The sequence below is a fragment of the Corvus hawaiiensis genome, chromosome 16 (genome assembly GCF_020740725.1).
Source record: "Corvus hawaiiensis isolate bCorHaw1 chromosome 16, bCorHaw1.pri.cur, whole genome shotgun sequence".
NCBI classification, from domain to species: Eukaryota; Metazoa; Chordata; class Aves; order Passeriformes; family Corvidae; genus Corvus; species Corvus hawaiiensis.
The window spans coordinates 6,678,397-6,699,630 of NC_063228.1; the positions used below are offsets into that span (position 1 = coordinate 6,678,397).

General features: G+C 53.8%; 3 protein-coding genes across 5 annotated transcripts in view; 1 reads left to right on the forward strand and 2 right to left on the reverse strand.

The window, feature by feature from the left end:
• Positions 1-1,648: 1,648 nt before the first annotated feature.
• Positions 1,649-5,951, forward strand: MED9 (mediator complex subunit 9). The gene is made up of 2 exons (XM_048321166.1): positions 1,649-1,785; positions 5,176-5,951. Exons 1-2 carry the CDS (start codon positions 1,649-1,651, stop codon positions 5,390-5,392), a joined length of 354 nt encoding a protein of 117 aa, XP_048177123.1. The 3' UTR covers positions 5,393-5,951.
• Positions 5,952-7,333: 1,382 nt separating this feature from the next.
• On the reverse strand, positions 7,334-9,312 carry RASD1 (ras related dexamethasone induced 1). Its single transcript, XM_048321164.1, has 2 exons — positions 8,909-9,312; positions 7,334-8,667 (listed from the first exon to the last, which is right to left on the reverse strand). Exons 1-2 carry the CDS (start codon positions 9,192-9,194, stop codon positions 8,117-8,119), a joined length of 837 nt encoding a protein of 278 aa, XP_048177121.1. The 5' UTR covers positions 9,195-9,312; the 3' UTR covers positions 7,334-8,116.
• Positions 9,313-17,081: 7,769 nt separating this feature from the next.
• PEMT (phosphatidylethanolamine N-methyltransferase) overlaps positions 17,082-21,234 on the reverse strand; it is a 42,602-nt gene continuing 38,449 nt past the window's right edge. For all 3 annotated transcript variants that reach the window (XM_048320805.1, XM_048320803.1, XM_048320804.1), the window contains exons 6-8: positions 20,062-20,136; positions 19,215-19,275; positions 17,082-18,512 (exon numbers count right to left, since the gene is read on the reverse strand). In XM_048320805.1, the coding sequence (XP_048176762.1) occupies positions 19,221-19,275; positions 20,062-20,136 (130 nt within the window). In that variant the 3' untranslated portion in view covers positions 17,082-18,512; positions 19,215-19,220. The remainder of the gene's footprint in view (positions 18,513-19,214; positions 19,276-20,061; positions 20,137-21,234) is intronic.

Here is a 21,234-nt window from a genome sequence, read left to right on the forward strand (position 1 = left end):
GTATTATCCATGCTGCGATGCTTTGTGTGGGTACAGTGGTTTGAGCACAGGGGCAGCACTTCACTGAAGCAAACTGAAGCTGCTTGGTGCAGAGGGGCATCACCGTCCCTCTCCCAGTCTTGACCAGTCACCATCCTGAGTCACCTCTTCCCCCTGCAGGTAAGTCACACCAGAGCTCCATTTCTTCACAGAATCATAGAATGGTTTGGGTTGGAAAGGACTGTAAAGATCACCTGCTTCCAACCCCCCTGCCATGAGCAGGGACACCGTCTGCTAGACTAGGTTGCTTCAAACCTTGTCTAACTTGGCCTTGGACACTTCCAGGGATGGGGCAGCCACAGCTTCTCTGGGCAACCTGTGCCAGGGCCTCACCCTCAGAGGGAAGAATTCTTTCTCAATATCCCATCTAACCCTGCCCTCTGTCAGTGGGAAGCCATTCCCCCTTGTCCTGTCACTCCAGGCCCTTGTCCAAAGTCCATCTCCGGCTCTCTTGGAGCCCCTTTAGGCAGTGGAAGGGGCTCTAAGATCTCCCTGTCACCTTCTCCTCTCCAGGTGAACATCCCCTGCTCTCTCAGCCTTTTCCCCCCTTCTTCTCCCTCTCCCAGCTCCACAGCAGTCCCAGCCCTGACATCACACTTCTGTTCTTCCTACGAATTCCTCCAGTCTCCAGCCCAGACTCCCATCCAACACTCCAGCTTGCTTTCCCTCCAACTGATGCTGGCCATGCTTCCTCCCTTGAGCAGAAAGTCTGGTCCCACGTAAACATCCGTCCCTATGGCATTTCAAGGACCACATCCCCATCATCCAGCCCATATCGTCCCTATTTGCATTAAAGTCAAACTGAAGACACCAAATAACAAAACAACATAGTGGGAAGCTGGGATGTGAGACAGCGAAACCCTGCTGTGGTTTTTTACACAGAATAATGCAATTTTCCCCTCAGATTTGGCTTGAAAGAGAAGGATGTATAGAGAGTTGGGACACCAATTCAAGTGTGCTGAGGGGCTGGGAGCCACGGCCAGCCCACAGATGGCTCCTGGGACCCCTGGGTGGTTCCTAGGATCCCTGGATGGCTCCTGTGATCCCTGGATGGTTACTGGGACTTCTGGGTGGTTCGTATGGTCCCTGGATGCTTCCTGGCACCCCTTCTCCTCACTCTGTCCTTGGGGTGCGGGACCCCACGATCTCTCCTTCCTCCAACCCCCACCTCCTGTGTGGGGCTCGGATGGGAGGTGGAATCACAGGGGGGATCACTGGGGGGGTGTAAGGGGAGGATCCCTGGGGATCGCAGGCAGATCACTGAGGGGTGCAGGGGGATCACTGAGGCGGTGTAGAGGGAATCAATAGGGGGGCATGGGGAGGGAACACCGGGGGTGTCAGGGAGGATCACTGGCGGGGTGCAGGGGGATCACTGCGGGCACGGGCGGGATCACTGCGGAGGGCATTTGGGGGGATCACTGGAAGTTTCAGCGGGATCACTGGGGGTGTCAGCGGGATCACAGTGCGGGTGCAGCGCACTGCCCCACTCCCCAGCCCCGACCGCTGCCCAGCCGGCTCCCGGCTCGGTGAGCGCCGCTGCCGCGGGCTCGGGCGGCCGTGAGGCGGAGCCAGGCCGGGCCCGCCCCGCTCCGTCACTGCCGGGCCCGCCATGGCGTCCGGGCCCGCGGGCCGCGCCGCCGAGGAGCCGCCGCCGCCAGAGCCGCCCGCCGAGCAGAAGTCGCCGCCGCTGCCGCCCGCGCAGGAGGAGTTCTCCTTCCTGCCGCTCGTCCACGACATCATCAAATGGTAACGGCGGGCACCGCCACCCCCCGCCCCGCCGGGCACCGCGGCCCTGCCGCAGCCGCCCCACTCGGACGGTGCTGCCTCACACCAGAGCCCTCGGGAGGAGGAGGGCTAAGGGGTCCCCTCGCCAGTGATGTTCTCCAAGTCACAGCATCCTCGGGGATGCCCTGCATAGGGAGTGAGGCAATGGGATGCCCTCTCTAGTGATGCTCACCCGGCTGCCAGCATCCCCAGGATGCTCTGAATGGGGAGCAGGACAATGGGGTTCCCCCCCCCAGTGATGTTCTGCCAGCCGCAGCATCCGTAGGATGCCCTGGACAGGGAGCAGAGTTATGGGTTTCCCTCTTTAACTTGTTTTCACATCCTTAACATTCTCAGCATCTTCATCATGCCTTGAACAGGGAGCTGGGCTATTGGATCCTCCCTCGAGTGATGCTCTCCCAGCTCCCACTTCCCCAGGATGTCCTGAACAGGAAGCAGGGCAATGGGGTCACCCTTCTGGCAATGCTCTCCAACCTCCCAGAATCTCCTTTGCCCTTTTTATCTCAGTTGGAGTTCCTGGGAAGAGTGTTGGAGAGAGCTGGCACAGCCCCAAGTGCATCTTTGCTCTGAGTTGTGCCAGTACCTGGGTGGTGTTGGGGTCACCTGAGCAGTGCCGGTGCTCCCATGGCCCAGGTACACTGCCCTGTACAGTGTGTGTCTGGAGCAGGAGCACTGTTTGTCCGCTGGGTTATTGCTCCAGAGAACTGTACTCTTTGACTGATAACAGCCTCAGAAAGTACAGGCTGTGCGTCAGGAATGCAGCCCATTTCTGGGCAGTTTTAAAAAGGAGGACAGCTTCCCCAGTGGGACGTACACTGTTTTCTTCCCAACTCGAGATAAGCCCTGTACCGGTGAAAGGTGCTGTACAAGTATCCTGAGAACTGATGTGTTTCTGGCCCAGGATAACCCCTCCAGAGATGCTCATCTGAGTTCCCAGAAAGGGAATGGCTCTGCCATGGAAATTCATCCAGGCAGACTCACCTGGGCACTCTGCAGGGTGAGGCAGTGAGCATGGGAAGCATGAATTGCCTTCATCTTACCCTTTTCCCTGGGCACTCATTTAGGAGCCGCTTTGTGTCCTGCTGATGTTTCACTTGGACCAAGCATGTCTGAAAGGTGAGGGAGGTTCATCCTTAATGGCTCTGCAGCCCAGTCCATGGGAATGGACACCCTTGACACACCAGTCCAGAATGGGCATGAGAACACAAACCCTGTGATTTCATTCAGTTTCCCCATTGTGCTAGGTGAGGGCCATCAAGTTGCCCCCTGACCTTGATTCTACTGATGTGTGCAGACCACAGAGTGAGGCTAAATCCCCTGGCAGGTGCGTGTGTGTAAATCAGCGAAGTGGGCAGTAGCCATGGGCTGAGACCTCGCAGATTCTGGTGTGTCACTGATCAGGTCATAGTGACTCACAAATGACAGTCCCAGGGATATCTTGAGCCCTGTCCCACCAAGCCACCCACTCCTGCTGCCAAGCTACCTCCCTTGGCTTCATGTGTGGCATTTCCCTGGCAGCTCGAGCCAACATAGGTGCTGAACGATGTGGCAGAAGGGTGGCACCACAGCGGCCAGCGGTGGGATGTTGTGCCTCCTGTCCCTGACAGATGGCAAACGGGCTGTCCTCTAACACTGCCTCAAGTGGCAGAGCCCAGCCCTGCCGCTCTGACACTGACTCAGCCATGAAGACACATCTCCAAGGTGACTCTGTGCTCCAGAGCGAGGATGTATCGCGTAAATTTGCTGACATTCAAGGACGGGTGCTGTTTCCTGTTGTTTCGGTCTGGAGAAAGTTTTCCTAAACAGGGTCTGCTGATATTTTCAGCCTTGTACAGTCAATGGCATCACTGCTGAGGTCTCACTGTGTGGCTCCACCGATGGTGGTTTGTGCTGGTGTGGTGAAGAGCACTGTGCCTTAAGGCAGGTTTTGTGCCCAGTCTGTAGTTGGATGTTGTGTTGAATCCTGTGTTAGTGCAGGCAGCCGCAGGCTCTTCCCACACCTCATCACTCCCACCTCTCCATGCCACCAAACAGGGAATTGCTTCATTGATTGATCCAGCAGGAAAACCACCCATCAGGAAAAAAACCCCACCAAGCCTAAAATATTTATGCCTTTGGATCAACCAGGCAACAGGCAGCTGTCAGTTCTCTTTGCATGGAGAAGGGAATGAGATGTGGGGAGGACATCCCTGTCAAAGCCAGCTTGCAGCTGTGGTGGATTAAAGGCAGTGTCACCCCATCCTTCCCCAGATGTGTCGTGGGGCTGGTTGTGTGTGTGTGTGCCTGTATTTTTCCACTGCCGACCTGGCCCTGAGTGCCTGCATAATGGGGAGACATTATGGTACCAGCTGCAGTTTTATTTAGAAGGGAGTAATGAATATTTTGTTCCAACAGGCTTTTGAAACAAGCGGCAGCCATCTGCTTAGAAGTTTTGCTCTCAGCCATGTCACGATTCCCCAAAGTTATAATCGAGCACCTCTCTGCCCTGGTCATGCCAAGCAGATTTATTTTTAGGTCTGGCTATTGAACAGGCTCCCAGTTTTTCAAAGACCATTAGAATCCCACTCTCCCTATTAACAGGCGGCCTGGAAGCGGGGACTTGCTTTTGCCTGGAATCAGTAAAAGTTCTTGCTGGTGCTAACAAAGCTGAGTCAGATACTAATGAGGGTTCAAGGGCAGACGCTGCCTCAGACAACACTGAGCCTTGAAAAGCACAGAGCTGGCTGCAGAGCCAATTCTGCTGCTCTTAAAAAAAAAAACCCAGACCAACCCAAAAACCCCCCACCGCTTCTCTTTTATTAAGTATAAATCCCCAAGGACTCGTTTTAAAGTTCCAAAGTACCATTTTCTCTGCCTTTGGACACTCTCTGACACTTTGGGGAACAGTTTCTGTTTTTTGCTGTCAAGCTGTTTGACTGCATTGATTTTTTTGTATTACAGTGTGGAACAGCAACAGGTCACGGGTGAGACTGAGATCTTTTTTTCCAGGTGACTACACACGACACACATGCAATCTTACCTTCCCCAAAGAGAGGTACAGGAGTTCAGAGGAAGAATTTAGCCTGCTCCAGGGTGATGTTTGAAAGCTGCAGAGCAGCTCCTAACCTGTTTAATGCATCCTGAGATGACAGCCTTGTGTGCTGGAAATTTGCAGGAAACCAGTTTGCCCATAAGCTACCCAGTCTGTATATCCATCTGTGTCCTTTTATTGGGATAGGTGAATCAGGTGTGTGCAGCTAGATACCAAGAGCAATTTTCCTAGTGAATTCCAGTTTAAACCCTGGCTGTATTGGAAATTGCAGCATTTTCAGTAGGAGAATTCACAGTGTCTTGATTTTCTCTCCTCTGCAGCATGGACAAGGACAGCCAGGATGTTCACCAGGTACTGAATGAGCTCAAGAACAAGTTCCAGGAGATGAGGAAGCTGATCAGCTCCATGCCTGGCATCGGGGTGAGCCCAGAGCAGCAGCAGCAGCAGCTGCAGAACCTGCGGGAGCAGGTCCGGACCAAAAACGAGCTACTGCAGAAGTACAAGAGCCTTTGCATGTTTGAAATCCCCAAGGAGTAGGAAAGGCACAGCTCCACTCTCCGGGTCTGAGATACCTCCTCTTCAGGCTGAACAGGGTGGCAGAAGTTGACTTTTCTTAGGTTTTGGTTACAGTGCTGTGGCGTTGTGCCTGTGTGGACCGTGGGTGTGTGACACTGAGCCAGGACCGTGTGCTCTCCTGGGACAATGGCAGTGGCACATTCCCTTGATCTGCTGCAGGACTCTGCACTTATATATCCCATCTCCTGTTTTCTCATGGGGTGGGGTTCTTCTTTTTTATGTTCAAACGAGTAGGAGACATTTTGCTTTCTCCTCACTTAGGGTCAAAGTACCTGCTGGTGAAAAAGGGGGCATTTCTGCAATTTTTTTTTTGTACTTAAAAATGGCCACACATCAGAAGGGAACATAAGAGGGAAGCATGAACTGTTTGGCGCTGCTCCTGGAAAGAGTCTCTGGTACACTTTCCATTCCCTGTGTGTTGGAAGAGGAATGATTGCTTTCAATTACTTCTGTATTTTTCTTTATAAACAATTGGTGGTTGTGTCTGAGATGAGTCAAATAAAGATTTATAAATTCTGAACTGCCCCTCTTGTGTGTTCGCTGAGTGGTTGTGGGCAGAGCAGGGGCAGGATGTTGGCAGCATGTGGGATCCTGGGCCCAGCTCCAATGTCTTTCCCTCTTAAAACAGAGGAAGGGCAAGAATCAAAACAAAGGGCATAAGTGAGAAAAGCTTTTAGTTTTCCCATGCTAAAGTCAGGCTCAACAGGACAGGTGAGTTCCGCATCCTGGGGCTTCCCACAACCACAAACATTTGAGCAGCTTGAACAGGTTAATTCTGCTCAGTGGGAGTTGGGATGGTTGCAACTCACCTGTAGCTCAGAGATTTACTCTGTCCCCACTGGGACACTGTACTAGTACTTTCTTTGGGAAGGTGCCAGTGTGTAAACTCTGAGTAAAGCAGAACACCGAGATAAACAAAGCACAATGTACACATTTTTTATTGCTGAAATTGCCTTTCCACCAGCCATTGCCTGTCCCAGCTCAATAAATTCCTGTGTCTCATGCCTGGACGATGTTTTCCATTCTTTTGCCAGTGGCTGTTCCTGTGAAATCAGACATAGGCAGAGCTGGAAGAAACAACTTGTTGCCAAAGAAATGTCTGGCACTTAGTTCAGGAACAAGTTAACTCTGTCAACTTGAATCCAAGTTTCAAGCGAAACTGAGGTGGTTTGCTTTGCAGTCTCACTCCCTCACCATTGTTTCGTGGCTTCAATATGATTTTTTTTGCCATTAATATGTGCTAAACACAGGTTTGTGCTGCTGCATGAGGGGGGAGCGGAGGTTGAAAATGAGCTGGAGGAGAAGCTGGAGCTGGGAAAAGCTTTCTTTGAAGAATGATCCTGTTTCGCTTCTAGCAATGATTACTGCAACTTGCTATTGGGAAGAGATTAAAAACCATCAGATGTAAAGGTGACCTTTTGAGCAAAGTACTTCCTTTACTCATATTGCAAAGTAAAAACAATATCCCAGCTGGGGTGCCAATGAATCAGTCTGTGTTGACATCATTAAAATGTGCTTAGTTAATCGGGAAAGAGCATGAAACACAATCAGCTCTTTATAACCAAGTGATGTCAGTTTGCTGGGTGACTGCAGGCAGTGACATCCCACTGCCCGGCGTGTCACGGGGCTGGCAGCACCGTCACTCAGCGTAGTGGAGTGAGGAAAGAGTGCTGGCTCAGTGACCCTTTGGAGTGAGTAACTCCCTGCATGGCCCCTCGTTACCCTGGGTGGCAAAAACCCAGCGGCTTGCAGAGGCGGGAACCTTTGCACTGGGAGACGGAGAAAATGGGGTAATACAGGGCTTGAGTGAGAGGCTGGTGTTGCCACCTCACAGCTCAGGCCTTTTGTTTAGCAGGCTTTGCTATGGGATAGGGCAAGGAAGCAAAGACAAACCCACAAGTGTCATTTTTTAAAATATTTTATTAATTTGTAGAAAAAATAAAACATCAAGTTTCACCCACGGTAGAAACACTTGAAGATTCTTTGTTTTGTTCATGTCAATGACAAACAATACCTACATAAAGTGCCTATTATTATTTTTTTCTTGTAAAACCCTTCCCTCTCCCCCCACCCTCCCCAAATCTTGCAAATCAAACAAGACAAATGTAAACAAGAGTCAGTTTTTTGGTCCATCGGGGCTGCAACTCTGCAATGTCTTTGCAACAGCTTAGGAGTGTCTTCTGCATGTGTTTTGCAGACACAGATGAACACACAACACAGAGTCAGAGTCCGTGCACAGCTTCTCAAGTTGAAAAAAAAAAAAACAAGAACCAACCCCAAAGCCCCAGGCAGGTGCTGGCAGGCCCCTGCCCTCCCTCCTGAGGGCAGTGCCCGAGGCTGGGTGGTTTGGGAGGGAAAGAAACACCAAGGTCTGTGCCCTCCACACTCATCCTCCCACCTGGCTGCCCAGCAGCTCACCCTTTCCCCGTCTCTTTGCCCAGAGGAGGAGGCTGTTCCCAGTGACATCCCCTCCTGCCCTCCAAAGCCTCCCCCTTCGCATCCCTCGCTCCCAAAATGCACCCCCAGGGAGGGACATGATGAAAGCGGGAGGAGGGAAGCTGGGGGAGAGGCGACACCCTCTCTGCCCGGGTGGGCACCTGCCCAAAGTCAATTCGGAAACGAGCATCTTTCCCCCTCCTTTCCTTCTTTCTTTCCTTCCTTCCTTCCCGTGGCAAGCGGGGGCTCCTAGCTGATCACGCAGCGATCCTTCTCCTTGCCGTGCCCGCCGCCGATGGCTTTCTCCCGGATGTACATGAGGTCGCTGTGCACGCTGGGCCGCCGGGCGAAGGGGGCCACGATGCCGTACGCCTCCTCCGTGCTGCCCCGGCCCCCCTCCTTCAGCAGCTTTTTGCCTTTCAGCGCTTTCTTGTGCAGGATGTCGCAGTACTGCACCGAGACCTTGCGGTGCAGGTCAGGGCTCATCTCGCTCGGCAGCTTGGCCATGGCGAAGAGCGCCTGGAACATCTGGTCCAGGCTGCTGTTCCTCTTGGCCGAGATCTCGAAGTAGGCACATTTTTTGGGGTCCCCTCCCACCAGCTGCTCGATCTCCCGGGGCTGCACCTCCCGGTAAAAGTCCCGGTCGCCCTTGTTGCCGCAGATGACCAGGGGCACCTCTATGTTCTCCTTGGTTTTATTCTTCAGGCACGACTTAGTCTCCAGGATTTGCTGCTTCAGGCGCTGCACCTCCTCAAAGGAGTCTCGGTTGTCCAGGCTGAACACGAGGATGAACACATCTCCTGGGGACAAAGAGGGAACATGAGATCGTTCCAGGGATAGGAACACACAGAGACCCACTCCTAAGCCAAACAGACTTGGAGAAGGAAGGACCAGGCAGCACCTGGGTCCTGCATCCTCCAGTCCACCAAGAAGAGCTGCCCATCCACTTGAAAACACAAAATCCCATCTCCCTCCTCCCAGGACTGGAAAAACATCCCCAAACTGAGCAGGAGTCTGGCAGAGGGACCCTCTGACAAGTACCTGTGAGGATGGAGAGGCGGCGCATGGCTGGGAAGGGGTGGTTGCCCGACGTGTCCAGGATGTCGAGCTGGTACACTTCACCGCGGATGCTGTAGAACTTGCGGTGGAAATCCTCGATGGTGGGCGTGTATTGCTCCTCGAAGCGGCCGGTGAGGAAGCGCGAGACGATGGCCGTCTTGCCCACCTTGGAGGAGCCCAGGATGACCATGCGGTAGCAGTTCTTGGCGGGGATGCTCAGCTCGGCCTCGCTGGGACACATCTTCTTGATCATCGCTGCCAGTTTCATTGACGCCGGCAAAAGTGCAGCTTGCGCCGAAAAGGAGAGGTGAAGAAGGAGGAAGGCGCTGCCTGCCCGGCTGCTCAGCCCCTCTTCCCTCTCAGGAAGGGTCGGTGTGAGCTCTGCACGGCGGCCGCCGCGTTATATGGAGCCGGCAGCGACCGCCCCTCGGCGCGTCACGGCCCGGGGCGGCGGCGGCTGAGTCAGCGCCCGGCTCCGCGCCCGGCTCGGCCCGCGCCCCCCGCCGGGCTCCGGGCTGCGCGCTCCGCTCCCGTCCGCAGCCTCGTTCGCGCTCCCGGGGCTCGGTTGCCTGGCCCCGTTCACAGCCCGGTTGGGACTCCGGGTGTTTGACACCCCTGTCCCGTTCGCAGTCCCGTTCCCAGTCCGGCTGCTGCGCAGCCCGGTCCCGTTCCCATCCCAGTTCGCACTCCCAGTGCTGCCCAGCCCGGTCCCGTTCCCACCCCGGTTGTCACTCCCGGAGATGCACGGCCAGATCCCGTTTCCATCCCGGTTCGCGCTCCCGGAGTTGCACAGCCCGGTCCAGCTCGCAGCCCGACTGGAACTGCCGGTGCTTCGAAGTCCCGCTCGCAGACCTGCTCACACTCCCGGTCCCTTTCACAGTCCCGTTTGTAAACAGATCTCTTTGCATCTCAGCACGGGGTCCCTGTGCTTTGTATCCGTCCCGTTCTCAGCCCGGTGCGGGCTCCCGGCGCCCCGCAGCCGGCTCGGGGCTCTCGGGGCTCGGGGAGTGGGGTCACCCCGAGATGCAGGAACCGGGGACGGGGGTGCAGAGGGTCCCAAGCCGCTCCCTGAGGTGTTTTTGCTCCGGTTTACACTTGCCAGGTGCAAATGCCCGAAACACAGGAGAAAAGACCCCGTTCCGTGCCAGCTCCAGTGCGCGGGGCCGGGAGCAGAGCGAAGTCTCGGTCCTACCGGGGGCTGCGGCGCGGGCTGGGGGCTGCCCCCTTGACGGAGGCTCTTAGGAGGGCGGCTTTCCCTTGACCCCGACCTCGACCCTGATCCCGGACCCTGATCCCGGTCCCTGTCCCGGTGCCGGGGCGCCGAGCGGTGCCGCTGCAGCGCCGGTTCTCCCCGCTAGGGGACAGGCGAGAGTCCGGCCGGCGGCAGCGCGCACAGGGCCGGGAAGGGGAATGGGAACGTGGACGGTGCCGTACTGGGAGAACTGGGAGAACTGGGAATGGTTAGCCTGGGGAAGAGAAGGCTCCAGGAAGACCTTAGAGCCCCTTCCAGTGCCTAAAGGAGCTACAAGAGAGATGGAGAGGGACTTTGGGCGAGGGCTGGAGTGACAGGACAACAGGGAATGACTTCACACTAACAGATGGCAGAACTAGATGGGTATACTGGGAAAAAATTCTTCCCTCTGAGAGTGGTGAGGTACTGGAACAGGTTGCCCAGAGTGGCTGCACCCATCGCTGGAAGTGTCCAAGGCCAAGTTGGATGGGATGTGGAGCAACCTGGTCGAGTGGAAGGTGTCCCTGCCCATGGCAGGGGGTGGAACAAGATGAGCTTTAAGGTCCTTCCAACCCAGACTGTTCTATGATAAAAATAATTTTTTAAAAAATAGATGTTAAAAAACCCCACCAACCAAAAAAAGACTTAGCAAAAGGTGATGCTTTAATAAGGTTCGGGGCAGCAGAAGCCTCCCTACAACACAGAGAGGGACCTCAGGGACAGCCAGAACACACAGACTGGGGCAGAGTGGTGCCTTTCATCAGCACCACTTAGGAAATGGATGGTGCTGAGCTTCTCCTTTCCCCTGAGTGTGGTCTCATGCTTGGATATTAATTTAAACACTCTTGGAAGGCTTACGGAGGAATTGTGGTTGTCTGTGGGGTGGAAGGGAGCAGCAATTTAAACAGCCCTGTACAGCCCCATCCCTGCCCGCAGGGAAACATCCTGCCCAGAGGCACAAGGACACTTGGAGGAGAGAAAGTGGGACAGTTTCCTGTGTTTATTCATCTGTGTGCGAGACAGCAAAGAAGTTTAATAGCCTAACACAAAACCCAAATGTATCACCCCAAATAACAAAAAGATCATTTAATTGAAGCGGTTGATGGAAAACAACAGGGAGAATAGGAAATGGCAACCTCTGGAGGACAGACAAATCAAATATCTCAATCAGCATTTATTGTTGGCCGTACAACTATTAATAGAGTCAGGAACAGGTAAAAATAGCCCACTCGAAACCTGCTCCTGGCTGACAGGAAAAAAATCCATTTGCGCCTTCTAAACAGTTCTTTGGGCAGAGCATGCCAGGAGACAGATGTGCACTGGGATCCTGTGGGTTTTGTGGAGTGGGACCAGAGCCAGGGACCCCCTGACAGCGAGGGCAGGACATCAGGGACCCAGGGTGGGTGGAGGAGAGCCAGTGGTGGTTGGAACTCCCAGGAAAGAGGATGTGGGCACTTTCTGTGCCATCCCAGAGCGCAGCTCCTCACGGAGTCACGCAGAGCCCAAGCAGGGAGCATTACACAGCATTAGCTGAGTCCTCCCAGGCTCATCTAGAAACTCATCTCCTGTAGGAGCAAAGCACATTTGCTGGGAGCCGCTGCCAGTGATTGATGATAAAGGATCCACCTTGCTGCGAGGCAAAACCTTCCCACGGTTATGACTCTTTTACAAATCACCACCTATTTCTGACCTGACTGCAAATAGCCCAAGGCTTAAGCAGAGGCAGGTAAAAGGGCATTTCCCCCATGGCTGCCAGAGTTCACCCCTGCTATTTGTGGGATGTTTGGCTCCTTGCCTGGTTTTGGAGGATAGAGGCTCTTTCATGCATCAGCTCAGCACAGCCAGAGCCGCAGGCAGGATGCTCTGCACAAACCCCAGTGACACCTTTAATGGAATCACCTTCAACACAGATCAATCCTTGTTTTCTTGCTATTTCCCTCCCTATTTTCACCCTCCTTGGTTTACCAGCCACCTGCCAACCAGCAAAACCTACCCTGTGTCTGCGAGCAAGTGGCTGAGGAAAGGAAATTCCACAAAAGTCACACAAACATCCCAGCGACAGAACATGTGGCTCCCAAGGGCCTGGCTTGGACGAACTGTGCAGCAGCAAAACAGAGCTCACAGCAGCAGCACCGCGGCAAAAATGTAGGAAGCAAAATGTTCCAGGAAGCAGGAGCGGCAGCGGGGTGCCCAGCACAGGGACAGGAGAGCAGGGGATACTCGGAAAAGGACAATTACATCAGAACATGAGTTTGGTTTCTGAGTGTGCTGCAGAGCTGGGAAGGATCATCCCCCCGGGGCAGGGCTGGCCTCGGTTCAGGGCCGGGTCCTGCGGGTCCAAGCAGTGAAACAGGACTGGAAGAGCCATTTGTGCCGTTCCCAGCTGGCACATGCAGACCCTGCAGCTCTCCCAGGCCATGGAGAGGAGCACATCCCGCATGAGCTCCTTGTCATTGCCGTTAAGATGCTTCACATCCTACCAAGGGCTCATCCCCTCTGCAGCAGCACACAGCATTCCCTGGCTCTGGAGCAACCACACACGGAGCCAAGCCCGCTGCCCAGCCCGGCTCTCCTGGCTCCCCAGTTCTTGCTTTTCTCCCTCAGGACTGTCCTTTTGACAGGGTCCCTCTCCCGGGGGGGGGGGGGGGTGTACAGCAAGCCAGTGTCCAGCTCCTTACCCCGCTCCCAAAGAACCAGTGTGGGCTGTACATTTCCCAGCAGCTGCTGGTGAACAGCAGGGACTTGTGGGACCCCAAATCCTGCCCTGGCTGCTCCCCTGGGGTGGGAGATGAAGTGAATGGCCAGAGGAAGAGGGGAGCAGCTGGGTAGGGAAGGGGAGGGAGGCTTTAGCCATAGTTCTTGCTTGTCCCCCTGAGGAAAAGCATCTGATTAAATCAAGATGCAGCATCCAGGGTTGCTATTCATTCCCTATATTATTAGCTTGTCTCATTTTATTAAATCTCTTTAAGGCTTTTCAGAAGAAGCACGTAATTCCCACCATATAATTTTTCCCAGATGAGATATGATGCAGAAGCTGCTCCTTCTCTGGGGACCGGGGGGTGGCTTTATTTGTTTCCTTCCCCCAACCCCTGCTTCTTTAGCAACACTTCTCATGTCTCTTGATTCCTTTTAACACTTGGGATTTGATTAAGAGAGAATCTGAAAGCCTGAGACATGTTCCAAATCCCCAGATCCCCTGGAGTTATCCAGGCAAGGGGTGGCAAGAGGTCCCTTGGAGACAACATCCCTCTGCCCGGCGTGATGCAGCTCCGAGCCAGGAAATCCCCCACTCCCAGTTTCCATCTCCTTTCATCCCATCCTCTCACCCACAGTTCACTGAGATGCAGCAGCATCCTGCCAGCCTGAACAAAGGTGTCTCCATGTTTTGGATGTGTCCCCAAACTCCAGCCTCTTCTGCTCCCTTCCGAAGAGCAGAGTTTCCTTCAGCTTCTCTGAGATTAGAGAGAAATGTCACCTGTAACTGGAGATAGGCAGCAACTGGGCTTGGAGTACAAGGCACAGGGGAGAGGGAGGCTTGGTGACCCCAGTGGATGCATTGCTGTGGATTTCAGGCAGGTTCCCATGGAAATAGCGATGGTTGGCAGGGTTGGTAGGACAGAAATTAAAGCCCAGGAGGAGGCAGGGAGCCAGGTGGGCAGTGCCAGGCAGGAGCTGGCAGAGGGAAGGGTAGTGATGCTGAGGGCTCAGAGCCTGGAGATGCTTCCTGTCAGGTCCCACATCTGCTCGGGTGGGTCCAGAGGGGCTGAGGCCAGAGCAGGGGTGGAGAGGTTGGGATTTGGGGGAGTTGAGCTGGGCAAAGGCTGAGCCCGTGCCCAAATCCAAGACCCTTGAGGCTCCCATCCCAGCAGGCAGAGCCCAGCCCCGGCATCTTCCCAGGACTCTGGCGGCTCTGAGCCCTCCTGCGACCCAGGCTGGGAAAGGAGCCGCGCTCCGTAAACAGTTCCTCCACGAAGAAAAGGCAACATGGAAAAAGCAGCACATTCCTACCATTTTTTCCCTTTGAAACAGGAGCCAAGGAGGATGTGGCTCACCGGGCTGTCTCGGGGTGGCTTTGGAGTGTGAAAATTAAAGAAAACAGCCTCGTAACTTGTCCTCTGCCTCATGGCGGGAGCTCCGTGCGTAAGGACCCCCGAGTGAGGGTGGAAATGGGCTGGGCTGGGTTGGATGGAGTCTTCTCCACTCTGTCCTCGATGGGGGTGATGCCGTGGGCAGGGGGACAATGGGCATGGGGTGCTGCTGCTGCTGCTGCTCTCTGGGCACTGCGGGAAATTTCAAAGCTTTCCCTGGACACCCATGAGTTGGGAACTGCCTGTATCCCAGATCCCGAGCATGGGCCTGCCAGAGTGCCCATGTGGCTCAGCCCTGGGATTTGTTTGGGCTCCAGCACTGGGAGTTTCCCACATGGGAATAGTTTCCCACCACGGTGTTCTTCCCATTTCTTTGTGACCATTTTTTCCCTACACAACAGGGATAGAACAGACTGGTTTATTCCCCTGTAAAGATAAATTCTGTCATGTCCCCTGTCCACCTTCTCTGGATTAAGGGACTCCCAATAAAGCAGTGCCCAAACTGCCCCCAAAGCTCAAAGCTCATCTTGGCTTTTACATCAAATCCCAACCGCTGGCAAAAAAACCAAGGTTCTGCCTCAGCTTTGGGATGGGTTTGGGAGCCCCCACCAGAGCCCTGAGCACCCCATTTCCTGCCATCTTCCCAAACAGCCAAAGGGCAGACTCAGCAAGCAGGAGCCCGGCGGGAATGGCGAATTCCCAATGCCGCCAGTGCCGCACGTGCTGCCCGGATTGTGCCACGTGTTTACTCTCTGTGTTTGTTTGCCACGTAAGGGCTGGTGGCCGTCCCTCCCCTGGGGCAAGGCAGCGCAGCTTCCCTGGACGAAAGCAAACACGGGCACAGGGTTATGGGCAGTCACAACGGAGGGAAGGGCCTTTGGAATGTGTCCCTGCTTCTGCATGTCACCCCATCAGGGAAAGGACCACAGGATGCAGCCTCCATCTCCTGAAGTGCTCCTGGATGAAGCATCCTGTGAGCGTGGAGCTGGCACATCCCCTTTGCTGGGGCGTTTATTGCACAGATGATCCCCTCATCCCAAGGAATTACCATGTGCAGTTCCATGGAAGGGAGGTGTGTGGGGGGAGCCATGCAAGCAACCACGCAGAGAAACCCTCTGTAAGGCTGGGCACAGAGGTTGTGTGGTGGGATGGGGGACCTGAGGCAGCACAGAGCAATGGCCTCGGTGACCCAGCTGTCCCTGCCAGGTAGGAGTTGAGATTTAACTAGTTTCTCCTTTCCTGGTGTTTGCTCTGGAGAAATATCTCAAACTTCAAAGGAAGTGTTATCTTTGGTGTCAGCACACAGCATCACGTGAGACAATTCCCAAGGCTGCAAACAACCCCCCTGCCAAGCTCCAGTGGGCCCAGAAAGCTCCACGCTGGATTTTGAAGGCATGAAGTTACGAAAATGGCCCCATGACCCCATTTCCAGGGACCCCATTTGGTCCTTGATGTCTCTGTAAAAGCCAGAGGGATGTGCCTGCCTGTGGCAGCATGGAGCTGGGGCTGCTGGGGCTGGTCCTGGGGGTCCCACAGTGCAGGTCCTGCCTTTGGAAGCAGCAGGATTCATGTTCTGACCCAGGGGCCATGAGATCCATCCCTGCATTCATGCAGGATATGTCCCAGCTGCAGCCAGGAAGAGGAGAAACAGCTGCAACACCACTAGCACTTCATGCTCAGCCTGAAGGTTTCACCCTCTCCCTGTGTAATCTCAAATTCTTGGAAATATTAGGCAATTGGAGAGGAATCACATTTTTTTCCTTATAACCGAGGAGAGTCCCCTAATCCCTTGTTGTTAAACACTGTAAAACAACACCAATAATGGTGTCTCTGTGTTTCCCTCCCTGCAGCCCCGGGGAATAGCACAGCACCACCTGGGACTGGTCCTGGCGAGGGCCACCCCCTGCCCCAGGGAGAAACGTGGGCTCAGACCCCTTGAGATGGGCTGGAACATCACCTTCCAGCTCCTCACATTCCCTCTTCAGGGAGAGAGCAGACGCCTCTAAAATGTCAAACTCCAACTTTATGGCAGCCAGAACCAGTTCTGTGAAGGCAGAGACATTTAATCCATTCTGGCTGCTGTGGGAAGAACTACTAAAACCAGGGATGTGTCTGGCATAACCCCAGAAAAAAACCCTTGTGCAATGCAATGCGAAACTGCCACAGAATGTCTGGGAAGTGGGAAGGGCTGGAAATGGCAGAAGGGCGAAGGAGTCCATGAAGCCAGTCCCAGCACAGCACAAATCCCTGTGCTCATGGGATGCTGTGGGCATGGGATGGCAAACAGCTCCGCCACTGGGGTTTACAGTGACAGACACACATTTTAGGAGGCTGATATTGGCTGGGGAGGGGAATGGTACAACTGGGGTCCCCTCTGGCCTTGCAGAAGGGACTGGGAACAGCACACATGGTCCCCAGACCGGGAATGAGACAGCACAAATACAGCCCTTGCTGTGTTCTCATTAGGAGTAATTCTTCCCGTATGAGCACGTGCTTCTTCAGTAAATACTGATTTCACTTATCAACAAATCCAAGTTTATTGACATCAGAGACTTTGAGCCAGGACTGGCAACTCTGACATAAATTGTCTGAATAATGCAATGTATCCTCTCCTCGATGGTTGCTATGGGTACTGGGCCAGTTTAGCCTCCGTCTATAAACATTAACTGTGAAGGGGATGTGGAAACTTATCTAAAAATAAAATACTATGCCCAAATCTTTGAGAGGAAGGTTGTGGAGATGGCAATAAAAAAAGAAATCTATGTGTAATGGTTCTGAAGTGATGAAACACAAACACAGCATTTGTGAGCCCTTCCGGAGGAAATGGAGGCTGGACTGAAAAGAGACCAACACTTTTAATTCTGCTGAGCAATGCCCAGAGGGTGAATTAATTACAATGTGCAAAGCAAAAGGAAATGGAACCGTTTCATGGAGGTGACACTGAGAAGAGGGAGGACCCTCTGTGCAGGGGACGATGTGATGCTGAGATGTGGCCCCGTGCTCCAGTGCCCGTGTGGGAGCCGGCAGCAGCACAGCTCCCTTCTCCAGCACCTGCTCACTTGGTCATTTACAGTTTATTTCTCAAACTGTTCTGGGAATCTGTAAAAACAGAGCCTGAGGCCGCAGCATCACCTCTGGAGTCTTTCTGTTCAAGGCAGGATCCAGTGGGGGGAAATTCTGGGATGTGCCGAGGCTGGTAGCAGGGGCAGAGGGGCACATCCGTACCCGGCTGCTGCATGGTGTGGAAGGCAGAAACAAACCTTTCCCTTCCTCCCTCCCTCCCACCCACTGCCCCTGCAAGGCAGTGAAAAACAGCTGGAAGGCACTGGGTGGTGGGAAAGGCAGCAGGACCCTCATGTGGACCCAGGGAAAAGGAGGGGCCAGGGCATCAACATGGCCAGGGGTGGGATATCTGTGAGGTGCAGATATGGATTGACTTCCCCTGGGTCTTCTCCGTGCTGGGATTTCCCCATGGAACAGCTGCCATCCCTCCATCACCCTGGGCTGTGGTTTAGGTCATACATTCACATCCCTGTGCTTTTCAATCACTTTTCTCGGAGCCTTTGCAATAGTGCAGAGACGCTGCAGGGCTCTGCACGGGTGCGAAACTGCAGATCTGGACGGGGAGGTTCCTTTCCCAAAAAAGAGGGGCTTGGTTGTTGGGTTTGCAGCAGGTTTTGCTGTTGTTGAGCTCACACCAGATTCCTCTGTTCCCTCCCCAGCTGCATTTGAATCCTCAGGGGCTCCCGAGCCCTCTCCATTGCTGCTCCCGAGCCCTCTCCATTGCTGCACCCGAGCTTTGTCTGCTTCTCATAGCTCTTAGGCAGCACCTTCAGATGATCTTCAGGGTCAGCTGGAGCTGGTGCTTCCATATGCTCAGAGCTCACTTATGAAAGGCCCCCAGTGTCTCCATCATTACTCTGCTTTCCCTCCAGTCCAAAGGAAATTCCTTTTTCCCTGCAGATCTCCAATAATCGGTGAGGGAGAAGAGGTGGGGAGGTCTCTCACTGTGTCACTCCCAGGAGAGCATCAGGAGCTTCAGTGACCTGGACAGAGACCTGGGGAGAGGGACCTCCATCTCCCATGGGCTGTGGCAAGGAGTTGCCACCACACTCAGGCTATTCCTCTGGTCACTTCCAGTGCTGCAGGGAGCTCAGTCAGCTCATTAAGGGTTGCTGGGCTAATTACTAGGATACATCTCAGTAGGAAAATGGGCAAATCAGACAGTGTGGGGACCGGAGAGGCACGAGGTACCTGAGAGAGTGCTCTGCAAAAGGCAAAGGGACAAGAGTCCATTGGGGACCTCACTGGTGCCACAGCAGCTCTGTCAGCAGCAGTTACGGTGCTGCCAAAACCTCAGCAGTGCTGTGGGATCATCCCAACTCTCCAACAACCAGCAGGCAAATGCACTGGGAGTTCCAGGATGGCAATGAACCCCCAGGAAAGGAGCCTGGCCAGGAGCTTGTGCTTTTGCAGAAGCCTTTGATCCCCCAAACAAGCCTGGGCTGAGGTTTTAGGGTGAGCCCACCGGCAGAAATGTTCCTGGCTCAGGCAAGGAGCAGCTGGATCAGAGATGCCTGATTTCCCTGAGGGATGAGGAGGCACACATGCCCTCTCACACCATCCTTGCCACTCTCTGGAGCACCTGCCACGGCCAATAGCTGTTTTTTTCTGCCTGATTCAGATTAAGCCTGGAGCCTTGAAGCTTCCCAGCAATTTTCCCTCACACTGATTCTCAAGTGTATAATCAAAACAATTTGGGGGCTGCTGGTCGGGTGCCAAGAGGCGGACACAACTGCTGCTGTGAAAAGCCTCTCTGCCTGGGATTTTGCAGAAGCTTGAAGCTCAAATGCTTTGAGAAGTGTGGAAAGGACTCTGGAGGAGCTGGGGAAGGCAGGACTGGGCAGGGGTGCTCGTTGGTGGGGGAGCCCAGCAAAGCAGCCCCTGAAATGCCCATCAGCAAACGTACCTGGGGCTACTTGCTCTTCACTCCCTTCTGCTTCCGCCGATAGATTTCCTCTGTGAAAGGCCTGTAGTTGGGAGGATGGGAGAGAGGGGGCAGAGACAAAAGACAGGGGCAAAAGAAGGGAGGAAGAATTAAAATCAAGACTAGTGAGTGCTCTCCTTTGGGCCTACAAAATCTGTCCTTCACAGGCTGGCACAGCCTGACTATTCCTGTGCTGTGGCAATCCTGGTCTCAGCCTCTCTGGGTTGTGGAGCAGCTACAGGACCATCCCTGGATTGTGGAGCAGCTACAGGACCATCCCCGTGCGGAGCAGAACGAGGCTCAGCACACACCCAGACTCCCCCTCATGCAGACCGTGGCTCTCTGCATCTCCTCCTCCCTTGCAAATACAAAAGACCTTTCACCAGTACAACTGCTACTTCTGGGAATTACTCTGTGCTGCTCCATCCTGTGCTGCTGGCTGGGCTATTGTGGTGCAAAACAGCAGAGAAGCCCATCCAAGGAACTACAAAATTCAAGTGCTTCTTGTAGGGGCTCTTCTGAAGACACAATGAGTCCTCTCACTGCCTTCCTTATTGTTCTTCTATAAACAGAATCTGGCACCCAAAAGGAAAAAAAGGTCTCATTTTGCTAAAAATAAAATATGCACAAACGTTCATAGAACTCAGCAAATAGTTTCAGAGTGGAATCTGCCCATTATCAAAACAATTGAAAAATAATCCTCTGTTTTCCTTCTTCCCTGCTGAATTAATTGGAAAAAACCATCTCTACTTGTGCAGTTCTCTGAAACCTCGGGAGTTAAAGCTGGTAGAAATAATTAGAAGCTCTCCAGTTCTGCACAGCTACTCACCCCTCGTACAGCACAGCGATTGTGTAGGAAATTGCCACTACAGCTGTCAGCAAAAGGCCAGCTGGGCTGGCATGCCTGTTTTGAAAGAGAAGGGAAGGATCAGGTAAGTACATGGGCTTATGCAAGACCTGGTTGAGAAAGCGAAATGAGACACTGGGCTGCACAGAGCTCTCGCTCGCTCATTAAACAGAAGCGAACAAAAGGGTTGGGGTTTTTTCTGTGCGTAATGTTAACTGTCTTAGACAGATGTTCCTTGGCAAAGACTTCCCCAGCCTACTTCAGCGACTTCTTTTAAGTCTGATCCCTGCTATGAGAGCTCCTGCTTTGATGCTAAATCCTGAGATTATAGGGATGTTTAAGGGCTGAGCAGCTGCTGACATACGGCTGCAGCTCCCAGCCCATGCTCTGAGGGAAATGCCTGATGTCCCAAAAAGATGGGCCACCCAGGGCACAGGGGACACCAGGCAGACAGAGCAGCGTATGGCACCGCACACATCCAAGTGGCGCCTCAGCCAGTGCAGGGATGGGAATGGGAATGGAAAGGGATGGGAAGGTCCATTCCTGCCCTGGGAAGGGTGCTGGGCTGGGTGCTGCATCAGGGCTGGGTGCTGCACTGGGGCCTGGTTCACTTTTAAACCCATTTCAAGGTGTTTCAGGAATGTGTCCTCCAGCGAGATGTCACCAGGCACAGCATGGGGGACCAATGCCACCCACCGCTCCTCACTGTCTGGTTATGGGGAGAGATGATCAAGAACTGTGGATACAATGGAGATGGCTGTTCCTTTTAGCAGAGGCCAAAGCTTCGGGACCAAAAATCCTCATCACCTCCTGCTCTAAAGAGAGACGTCATAGAATCACAGAATGGTTTTGATTGGAAAGGATCTCAAAGGTCATCTCATCCCGCCCCCTGCCATAGGCAGGGACACCTTCCACAATCCCAGCCTGCTCCAAACCCTGTCCAGCCTGGCCTTGCACATTTCCTCACCAAGGGCCAGATAAATACTTTATTTGCTGACAGCGTCCCCCTCAGAGCTGAGCTGCCACCAGCAGTTAAAGGCAATCACCAGAGTCCTAATTAAGGGGGATAATTAAGATAAGCTTTAAAGTTTCTTCCAACCCAAACCATTCTGTGATTTTATGAGGACAAACATCCCACAAGCCTGGTACCAAGGT